The 12,010-nt window shown below is 40.7% G+C and overlaps 1 protein-coding gene across 2 annotated transcripts; it reads right to left on the reverse strand.

The window, feature by feature from the left end:
* Window positions 1-348: 348 nt before the first annotated feature.
* LOC115311024 lies at window positions 349-8,733 on the reverse strand. Of its 2 annotated transcripts, XM_040215588.2 has the most exons (4): window positions 8,545-8,733; window positions 5,501-5,559; window positions 3,829-3,891; window positions 349-549 (listed from the first exon to the last, which is right to left on the reverse strand). In XM_040215588.2, the coding sequence occupies exons 1-4, from the start codon at window positions 8,712-8,714 to the stop codon at window positions 419-421; spliced, it is 423 nt and encodes a 140-aa protein (XP_040071522.1). In that variant the 5' UTR covers window positions 8,715-8,733; the 3' UTR covers window positions 349-418. The 2 variants fall into 2 exon arrangements, with proteins under 2 accessions (XP_040071522.1, XP_042141979.1); XM_042286045.1 differs by lacking the exon at window positions 3,829-3,891.
* Window positions 8,734-12,010: the final 3,277 nt, after the last annotated feature.

A 12,010-nucleotide genomic window follows, 5' to 3' on the forward strand; every position in this document is an offset into this window, starting at 1 on the left:
GGTTTTTCCGTAAGTTCTATCTTTGCCAATATGCACTTTCAATTGTACGTGATCATAGCAGCTAATTATTTCTTTCTCAGCATTTTGTCTTCTACCAGGGTGCCGGACTTTTACATTAAATAACACTCTACCTCTGCTTTGCGTAAGTATTTTAGTTTGGCGTAGAATGACCGGGTCGCAGTTGCTCCAGAAAGCCCCAAATCATTCAATCACGTGAAGCAGCTTGATGAAGGGGGTATACATTTTTATTCGTCTGGAATTAAGATCACTATTTATTTCAACGTTCCAGAATGGTATAAAAGAAAGCATATATCCGATGAAATGGACGGGATGCTTTAACATATGTAGTATCGAGAGTGCCAAATAGACCATATGCTAAAAAACAAGCGCATCAAAATCACTTTCAGTTTCGGCTGCTTTACAGTTCTCGGGTCAGTTTCATGTTGCACTGAAACGGACAAACTTCACGCAAGAGAATCTTTGCATTCGTGCATTCGAAGTCGACATCATAGATCTTGTAACCTTCAGTATTGTTTTTGCTGGGGATATCTGGAATACAACATATGAAAAGAATTGTGGTTAATGCGGGAATAATCTCCGACAACCGTTGAAACATTGGCTCGAAAGTATTTTATACTCTACCACTTTATGAGCTTACACTCCTCTAGAAGAAAAGCGACCTCTTAGCACTAATTCGGGGAATTTAGGCTCGTCTTTATTGTGCTGAAAGGTGCATAGAAAATATCGTACCTGCATCATGTGTACGTTATGGTTAGTTAAGCTTTGTTATGGGGGGCGTTAGGCGGTCTTGCAGGTGTTGCACACACGGTACACTCACAAGCGCACCGGGTTTAAGATGATTATCATTATCAGTTAAACTTTTTAGGAGTGAAATGTGTGATAAGAATGCTGTAACCTGATGTTTTCATAGGTTCCACAAATGATTGACTAGGAAATCTATCTTTCAATGCAAAAATATATAACCTTGGCGCCGGCACCTCTAGTGTCGTGTGAACGGCTCGACGCAAGGCGCAAGCAGCAAGCAACATTGAGGAATTCTAACTGGGAGCATAGCCCTTTATACTGGGAGAGTTTGACGCTCTTTTGAAAACGCCGACAATCCAGCAACCACAGGTAGAAGTAAGGCAACCAGAAGATGGCACCTTGCCTCTTTCTCTTCGTCGAAAGATATCCCGTCTATGCTTGTTCCATAAGATATATCACTCTAACCCTACTCTCGGCCAAGCACTATTTTCTGAACCATTTTACATATCATCACGCACCGATCATCAATTAACAGTTGGGATCCGTCATTGCAGCACATCTAACTTTAATGCCTCTTTTTTGTCTCAAACCTCGATTCGCTGGAACCGCCTTCCCGCAGTCATTGTCAAAATCAGTGCCTCCGACAAATTTAAGATTGCCATTACTAACCTGTTACATGATGTGTAGCAGTAAGTTTTTGTATTTTTTGCCTTTTTATTGTTATTTGTTTTATTCCATGTACTGTTCCATTACTAACGCGTTAAATGATGTTTGGTGGTCATTTTGTGTATTTTTGGCCTTTTCGTTGTTATTTGCTTTGTTCCATTTACATAATGAAATATATAAATTATGTCTATATATAATAGACATAATGAAATATATATATGAAAGTATGTGTTATCGAATTTCAAACCCACTCTGGATTAGTCACGCAAGGTATGCTGTGACCCAAAATTGTAATAAAATTATTTATCGCTAACGTAAGTGTTTTTGACGCGGCACATGTATTAGCAGCTCCAACTTATTTTTTGTCATAACCTCTTTGTATTATGTGGATTAAATGTATCCCTCTTTGGTGAAAAGTGAATTGGGAACACTTTGAACATTATGTCTCAAAAATCGCCACTGCTAGAATTCAGTGCCGTGACCGGCGTCATGTAGGAGAGGCTCTGCGAACCGTTGCGCTCAATCGCCAAATTAATTTTTGTTTGAGAAAGCCTAGTTTTGTTTCACAACAAAAGAAATAAAGCTTATTTGTAAGTTATGTTTTCGGAGATCAATAAAGGATGGCCAGTGCTTGAATATAGTGACCAATTGGAGGCACAACAAAATGTCAGAGAACAATAAATTATATTTATAAAACAACTACTAACCGCGCACTTGGACTAGACCGAGCAAGAAAAGTGGCCAAAAGCGAAATCCTCCATTCTGTGCAATCGTAAATACCGCTTGTTCTAGCGGGCGACAGGCTTCGCCCATCGGACAAACCCTCCCAGTATGTAGGGCTCTGACTGGGAGGGGTGGCTGCCGCCATCTACCGTTGTGCAAACCCGCCGAGAGAGCGAAGACAGCCGTCTCCGCTGTCTTGGAGAATCCAGTATATCGATACGTAGCAGCAGCCCTCAACTTCGGCCCAGCGCGAAAGTGCGATGCGCATGCGATTTCTCGGGCGTTAGGTTTACAAACCACTCAGGCAGGTTTTGGGGCTGGAGGCGCGCTTTCTGATGCAGTTGAGCGAAGTTGAGTGTATTCTTCTGATAAAGTATTTGAGTTCTGCTTCTTCTGAGGGTGCGTGTAGCTCCTTGACTCCTTAGAGCGGTTTGATTGCGAGGAGCCTATTGTGGTAACTGAAATTATTGCGAGAAGGGGAGATTTGTTTCACCTGCTCCTCTTTTCTGGGATGTTTTGCTGAAACGTGAGGTCAGATGCCCACTGGGCTAGCCGCTGTTGCGTTATAAACTGCCCGGTGGCATTGTGGGATCACGTGAGGAGCTACGCTTCGCCATTCGGGAGCCAGCTACCCACGCTGACGGTCGCCTGTTCACGCAGGCTCCCTTGAGTCATACTTGGTGCAACTGTTTGAGCTCTCGTGTCTGGATTGCGATTCCCATTGAGCCATTTTGTATATCTCATTTGTTACCAATTATTAAGCCTGCTTATGAGTATGTACGAATAATTAGGGGTCTAATATTATTTTTTACGTGTCCACAAACAGCTCAATGCTTTCTTTGTAGTAGACAACAAAAATGACAGAACTTTAAAAAAACACACAAAAAAAACACACACACACGTGGATATCGAATTACGCGAGTAATTTAGTGTCACGATTACGGCGAAATGTTTTCACATCACGAATTATTTCAAGGTGGGGTGAAATTCAAGTTGCATTTTTATAATAGGAGACGCGGCAAAAGGTTCATGCGGGTAGAAAAAACTGAGTAAGGCTAATACGCGGTGGGACGTGAGAACAGAGGGAGCTTAACAAGACCGGCGAGTCTACAATTCCATTCACAACCTTATAAAAAGTATGATACCACCGTCTATCAAAACGAAGAGCTTTATCCTCTTCGTTTAATAGACGGTGGTATCGGGATTTTTCATCTATAAGCTCCTTAAGTAAAACACATCATAACTGTAGTACAAGAGTATATTTTTGTTGTGTGCCTATGCACTGAATACTATGGGCTGTGCAGGCTTTATGTTGCCTTGGCCTGTGTGTCACGCTATTTGGCCAACAATGGAGCGTGACGCTTTTGGTATAGCATTCATCCCATAACGACATTCTGTGTTTAAAAACTGTAATAGGAACTACCATTTTATAAAGCTAAATCTCGGTTGCTGTAACTAACAGCGCCTAGCTTTGCTGGTAAAGTAATGGTTTCGTTCGCATTTTATTAAAAAGACACTGAAATGAAATAAAATATCTTTTAAAGGTCATGGAAATTGTGGCATTATACCTACTGCTTTCTTAAAATGAAGAACTTCCCTTTGGCTTTATGTGACCATAGCCTTAGTAAATTCTTCTCTGATTCGACGAGCGAAATAAAATCTGCATTCACTTACCAAGTTTCACGTAAAGTGACTGGCCTTTGAAATATCTTAGAACCGTTGTATCTTCTGTCGCAGCTGAATCGCAAAATCATGAATTATTACAATGAAGGTTAGAGCCGAATTGTTTTGTATCGTGATTCTTATTTTGTTTAGGCGTTTTAGCGACTTTATATTTTATATTTGCAATTCCTTAGACTAAACTTTTGAAGAGTTGAGAAAAACATCAGTAGTCGAGACGTTTTTACTAAAAAGAAAAGAGTGACGTGTGACTTGGACATTTATTCTAAATTTGTGTGCCCATGTTGAATTGTAAAGATTATTGGGCGTCCAATCTTACATGGTTCGGAGCACTTAAAAAATATAAAATTTAAATTTTATTCTTGTGAGCTGTACATTTCCTTCTGATAATATATTTTCTCTAAAGAAGTAAACTAGGTATGCAAAAACGGTGTGTGCTGCGAAGTTAGGTTTTCAACAGCATTTGTGCACATTAGCAGCTTTTCTACATAATAAATACATTATGTAACACTACTGCTCAAGCGTAAGTTTCTCAGGTGTTGCGTCCAGGTACACACTTTGATATGTGTCCAACGTATCAAAGTGTGTACCACGCGCTTGATGAGCAACAATAATGTTTAACTACATAAAACATATTTTCTGAATAAGTAAGCAGTCCCAAAATTTACATTCAATATCAATGTTATTTATATTTTAGTGCTCCTTATATGCTGAACTATTATGCATATAAGCGGCAATTTGAAGGTTACTACCTCAGTCATGAAATAGTCGGAAACATCGGCGTTTTAAGTATACTGCAAGACTCAAGTACACAAAAAACTGTACTCAAGAATGCAATGTATACTAATAATTAAAATATATGTACACCAATCAATAACATTAATCTTCATTTTTTTCAAATAACAGAATACAAATCTATCAGAATATTTAGCAAACATCTCAGTAAACCGACTAAACCACGGACCGATTTTTTCGGAAAAAGGTAATATTTTCTAATGTATATTTCACAACGACAGGTGGTCTACACAGGAATAGCGGCTGAAGTATCAACGGCCTTAGACCTTAAAAAGTGTAACTTTATTCATTTTTCTAATTGCTGCCATCTCGCCATCCAACTACTTGAGTGTTCTGTCTTTGATGCCGTAGGGACTGTATGTTGGCAAGATTTGTGTTATGCATTTGGGATTTTATCATCAGACCTATATTAAAGTGGCTTCTGCTGAGTTTTGCAGATTAGTTTGTTTAATATCTATACTGTCGCTGAGGCTTTTTTAAAGTTTTATAATGGTTACATTTTTCAATACGACAATCGTAAAAATATGAAATTACTCGTGCTGAAGAGTTGGAGAAAAGTGTGGCTTCAGCACAGTTGTCCTTGTTTGTCAACTGCATTAAACAGACGTGAGCGCTTGTGCGAATTAATTGTTTATATATGTACATAGGTCAATAAATGCGGCTTCCTTCTACAATTTACACTTTTTTGTTACGAAAATGTTTCTGTTTATGCAAAACTATAGCCTAAGATGGAGGTTGGTTTATCATTATACATTACGTAGATTAGCAATAAGATAAGGGCGCATCATTCGAAGCTCAAATATACCCTCCTCATATGAAGTGCTAAATGGTCGCTACTTCTCGAGTTCTATTTTGTGAATATTTTACTCACTTGAATTGGTGCGGACACCGACACCTCTAGCAGCATCATAATGTGTCTGGAAGTTGCTCCTACAAATCGGACACGAGTTCTTAAGCAAACAAAGTAAAATATACCATATTATATAATCAATTTGATCCTAAACACTTTACGATATTTAAGTTTTCTTAAATTAAGAAACTCAGGCCATGTGATTGAAAGTTCAAAAGACGATCTGTGGTTCCTACTACGATACTGAGATGATCCTTATATGCGTTTAACACTCCTCCGAATCTCTCACGTAATCGTGAACTATGTGACTGATCACTTAGTAGATATGGAGTAGTCACGCACTTATGATGTGGTGCTGCAAGTAGAATATATCCATAACTGTAGAATACAGCAGTCACGGTGAATTGTTAGCTTCCTTGAGCAGGTGTGTTTGACAGTTTCCATCAACACTAATATCTATCATTGGATAAGAACGCCTTGTGCCACATTTCAGGTCAGTAGCACGTACGACCTAACAAATAAACATTAAGTAATATCGTGCGGTAGTTATATTCTTTTAACGTATAAGCTTACTCTTACTATGGGCAACGGTTAAATAGCGTCAAGCGTTACGCAACACGGACTCTTCTCTCATGAACACATCAGCCGCTTACCCCCCGCCCCCTGTCGTACGAGGATCGACTGAGGCGCCTTTGCTGGCAATCACTGGACCACCGGCGGGTTGTTACGCGCGTGAAACTCCTGTGCCACGTCCTAGATGGATCGCTGCAGAACACTTATTTAAACTCTATCCTTCGCATCAGCAAGCGCTCCGGACAAGCCGAGTAGCTTCGTTCCCGAAGCCCGGGCGGACACCGTGCTTTTTGTGCCGGGTGTTTTCGCGAGCAAGACTTAGCGAAATGTAAATTTATAGGCGTATCCGATGTACGACACTACCTGCATATTATAATATTGAAGGAGTTGCACTACAGTCTGTTTTATGGTACAAGTACCTTGATGCACATATCACATCTAATCTAACATGGGAACCTCACATAGGTAACGTACCTAACAATACAAATCACAATCGATCGAAACTAGGGAATCCCTCGTCTATTTGGGATCCTGGGCAGTCCACTAGTTGCATCACTTGAAAATATACAAAGCAGATAGTACGTTTTATTTTCTTCAACTATTATGGAACGTCGAGTGTTTCCTCCATGAAGACTAACCTTTCAGTTCCACACCCATCAGACCGAAAAATGAACGCTCGGTTAAGCTTATTTGACGAAGCTTTTTACACTAGCCCTGTTCTGCGAGATAGGTTCTTCGAGCTTCTTTCTATGTTTCATCACGAATAGATCATCAACATAAAGTTGGCATCCCTCATACTAATAGCAACGCTTTTTCCTATTCCTTTATACCACAGACACTCCTTGAATTGAAACACCTCCCTGCCTTCATCGTCTCAATTACTCAGTGTTCGTTTAGCAAAGCGTTAATTAGTCTCAGTACCTTATTTTGTTTAACTTGCTGTTCATAATTTTTTTAATGTGTAATTTCAATAGTGACGGATTGATCCCCAACCACCTGTGTAATGGTCTAATCCCTGGGGGAAAATAAATCAAAACTTTTCTTTTTCATATTGTATTCTCATTTATTGCCACCGCCCTGATGTAATTCGTCCTTAAAAGGCACCCTTGAGGTAAATAAATGAAATGAAATGAAAAACAAAAAGCGCGCTATTATCCGCGCGAAGAAGGCCTACTTCAGCGGTCAGAACATTCGTACTGGATGACAGCTTTATCAGCAGGTCCAGAATTATTTTAGAGGCTTTCACGTGCCCGGTGTCGTCGCAGTCCCCGTCGCCGATGTTTTACTTGGTTTCAGCGCACATGGGCGTCGCAACGGCTCAATCCTTGTTTCCCCGATTAACATTGTCAGGGAAGGATCACGACCTTTCGTAACATCTCCGGATTTGAAGCAAATTTTCTCTCACTTCACGAGGACGTCATATTCATCAGCATGAACATCAAGACACTTGCACTGGAGTGGAAATGGCGTTCAAAGAGGCCGATACAAGCGGTGTATCTGTGCCACCCAGAAAACTGGGTGTAGCATTTTCCACACACGTTTTCACTACCCATCATTACTATGCGGAAGAACGGGCTATTATCTACACACCGCTTTTTTTTTTTTACGAAACGTCGGTGTATGATCTTTATCGCAAACTTGTCATTGCAAAAAAGAACGATTTGTACCGCATTCATCACTGCCGAATGCTCAATTTTTTAAATACATGGCGCCCGTGGAAAGCGCGATGGTGCGTAAAAGTTACCAGTTATCCTAGAAGCGGATTTGCGGATAGTAAGAAACGGAAGCACCGCACGAGGGCATACATATGTTAACCATGTCTATCTAACAAAACACTTATACTAAACGCAATGTACCTTAATAATAAGCTGTTTGAGAGAGGCAACCGCGCTAACCCTTTCATTTCTATGTAAAGCGCAGTTTTTACACGAGCATTTCGGCCGGAATAAAGCATCCAACATCACACTGACTCAATGATCAGACCAGGGTGTAAGATAGACAGGTGGGGAAACGGCCCATAGAAGCCTACCGCAGCGCCGTGACCGGATTGTGTACTCGTCTGCTTGCGGTACCGCCGATTTGCGACAGATGGCGCTGAGGCGAGAAGAAAAAAAAATCGGAATCGGATTTGCATGGAACTTTATGGGAGAGTGCCCAAAATAAACCGAGAGCACGACAGTCCTTCAATGAAAATCCACGAGAAAGCATCTCCGTCAGTTTAGCCCGTCGCCACCCGTCACCCACCGGGAGTGAGAGTTCGCGGTGCTCCATATAGATGGCGCCACAGAAAAAGAGAAAACCGAGAGGGACACAATCCGGTCGCTCAATTGGCTCTCGTTTCCCCACCTGTCTATGTTACACCCTGGATCCGACGTTCCGGAATCGCGCTTCTCATAACATAGAAAATCCGAGAACAGATATCCACGTTTACATCTACGGAAATGTATTGTTCTCGTATCATGTTTCTTAAATGAGACTACGCTCATACTCACGTCACGTAGGAGTTTGGAGTTCCCTTTGATGCAGACCAAAGGATGACCGAGGCCACCGATGTTGCTGGATCAGTCCCGTCCAAAAGAACTGTAATATTCACGGAGTCCGGGGGATCAACGCTGCTTCCGTTGGTGTAGCATTCGTATATCAAGATAGGCCTTGTTTGCATATCCTTGAAAAGTAAGAAAACAAAATTAAAATATTTAGCACCTGTGTCCGCCTCTTGCTATGCTATCGTCGTGCTACAGTATTAAAGCCAAGTGAATTTATTCAAAGGGAACAAAACGTATCAATCTATACGTATTTGCTTGGTTTAATTGTTGTACTATTTTATGGAGGAGGGTAATCTCGATGAACGGGCATCTATATCATTGTATTTCAAATTGCAAGATCCACAAAAGATTCCTTAAGAAACCGACACTATACTATGTTAGCCGGCACAATATTAAAGCTGGTTAAATTCTCGAGCACTTGCTTCTGATTTGTAGGCCACTCGCATGATTGGTCAAGTCGAGCATGGATTCCTATATTTAAAAAAAACATTGCCTAGATTGAAAGTTTTCCTACGTACAATACACAGAATATCTGTTTATAAGAGAACAAATAATTTCAAGACATTACACTAGAAATGAAGAAACAATTCCTTCATATTAACGCGCAGAAAATGGTTTGAATTTTCCGAACGAAACTCTATCGCATTTAAAATTCTTAGCTCAGATTTATACGCGAAGTGCTCGGGTTACTATTTCCCGCCATAAGCCCTATTACCTCAGGCAAATAAATCAGTCATGCTTTTTAAGCTAGGAGGAGCACATACTTAATTACTGCCTATTGAAAAAGCCCAATAAGCTGTATCGTATAATGGAGATTGTAAACCCGTAGAACATAGCGCATTGTATTGGATTACAATAACCCTTATTGTATTGGACCCCAATATTTTATCCATTGCGGAAATTGGAAATCAATAAATATGTTATTTTATCGTGTACCAATAAAACTGCACTGGGATGAAATCTCCGTAGCAGATCACTTGGCAAGGACAAGGTTTTGGTATGCTTTGACTGTGAAGATAAAAAATATGTATGCTGTTGTTGTTGAGTAATGAATCAAGAGACAAACACGGAAGTATGTGGCCTGTGTCGAATTTATTAAAAATCTGCACGAACTCCACATTCAATGAGTCACCAAACGAGAGTGTTAAATCATTAGTCTTTGTCTTATGAACTTTGCATTCAAATGAACTATGCAAAGATTTTCAATTTTTAACTCGACGACGATAAGTCCAGGACGTCGGTGGCACACGAAAATTGCAAAAAAAAAAAAAAAAAAAACTGCAATTAGTGACTTCGCGAGAAGCTGTGATTTTTATATCTATAATCGGCGACAGGTTAAGAACTCGGGAGCTGCTTCGCCTCCAGTGTGAGCTTTCTGTATCTGTCTACACTTCACCGCACGCGCAGACAAAACCCGGGAAAAGGCAATGATCACGGGCTGGATCTGAAGTGTCATCTGTGTTCCCACCCTGTTACCAACTATATCTTTCCAGTAGCAGCCTGTAACCATGCGATTTACAGCGCGCATCTCCGGTTTCGAGAATGTCCGTCAGTATTGTCCGACTGCGTTGGGCTGTGGGTTTTGTCGTCAGTGGGCTGTGGCAGCCTGCGTAGGCGATATTCCGGACACCGGTGGCGCCTATATTGCTTCTTTGTTTTAATTTTGATTTGAAATTTAATTTTGGAGGCCTTTGAGAAAGCCTTTTGCCATCTTTGGGAAGAAAAATATACAAATGTAAGCTACTTTCGGTTAGTCCGAGATGACCGAACGTATCCAACTGGAATGTTTGTTCCATTTTACGTAGATGTTTTTACGCCGCCAAGTGCTCAGCCACGTCAATGTACAAAGGTCTTAATTGTCGTAAATATTTGACCGCAGAAGATAGCCAAAATAACATAGAACATAGCTTTATTATTAGAACAATTATTTTTTTAAAATACAATAGCGAGCCGGAATAAGTCTCAAGGGTGTGTGCCTGGCTGGGCAGGTGACTAAATCATATAGATTTGATAATGAGAAGATTACTTGAAAGCAATTTACAATCTATAGCACACCCGTTCTCTGAAACCTCAGTGCGTATTACCTCAAACCGAAAAGATACACACCAAACAAACACCTTAGACACACTGCAACCTCAATTTTGTTTTTAAAAAAAGGGGGGGGGGGGGAAATAAAAACGAAAAAATACACAATAAAGACGAAATGCACTTTAAAATTTGACTTCATTCTTCTAAGTTCCATAACGCATTCCTAAGTTTTTTTCTCGACGTTATAAGGATCGTTGATTCTGGATGGCGGCTAAATATATGCGGCACATAATACGCTCTCACACGCTTACCATACCTCGAAACGAAGAGATGGCCTCATTGGCCGCTGTTGAACATAAGGGGTTTTGAATTGGGGGGGGGGGGGGGGGGGGGGGGGGGAGCTCCAGAAACGACGCAGCACGACGGTTTCCCTAAAAAGCCCCTCAAAATACGATATATGAAGTTACTGAAATAATTCTGCACTGGCATGTCAAACGCGACACTTTTAAAAATACTTTTCAACAACGAATTAACTCTTGCGCGCCAGAACAACGAACATCCCATGAAAGCTGTTATGCCGTACCGTAAATAATTATATGTCAAAGCCTGTGCTATCATTTTCCTAACAGAGAAAGGCAGCAACATTTTAACATTGGTGTGTAAGCACGAAACGCTTCTTAACTTCTTGCACAAATACGTTAAAAGTGTACACCAGGATAAATCACTGTCGAAGTAAATTCCGAGGTATTTTACAGATTTGACACATTCAGTAATTTCACAATCACAAGATCTGCAGCTGAATGTATGCAGCGCTACAGAAAGTGGGAGTTCAACCCGTTAAGTGGATTTTTAAAACAAACCAGTTTTGTCTTTGACATATTCACCTTAATGAGGTTCGAAGTAATTTAGTCCATTGTACATGGGTATTTCCCACTTGCAACATGAAATTCAGCAATTGTCGTTAATCAAACAACATATGGTACTTACCCCATGGTGACACATATATGAAAAGGGTTTGAGAAAAATCTCGGATAACACAACATTTCCAATCTTCAATGTCGACGGCAGTCACTCAACGACGATCGGATAGAACCAGGACTTGTTTTAGGGTACGTTTTGAGGAAAGCATGCATTTAGCGCAGCAACGAAGCAAATGAACAGACATGTCCGTTTCTTCCCCAACCCCGCACCCCATCAGCCATTTTTCACAAAAACCGCGAATACTTTCGGGAGATTATCTCAGCAAAGGCAATAATAGTCAAGCTACGTCGAATGGCGCGCGTCACGAGCTTTGGTATTTCCAGGTCGTCACGCCGGAAGAAAACACAAATAGGGTAAGCGGCCTGAATACTTTCGGGAGATTATCTCAGCAAAGGTAATAGTC

Source organism: Ixodes scapularis, unplaced genomic scaffold (assembly GCF_016920785.2).
Source record: "Ixodes scapularis isolate PalLabHiFi unplaced genomic scaffold, ASM1692078v2 PGA_scaffold0__279_contigs__length_252992795, whole genome shotgun sequence".
Lineage (NCBI taxonomy): Eukaryota > Metazoa > Arthropoda > Arachnida > Ixodida > Ixodidae > Ixodes > Ixodes scapularis.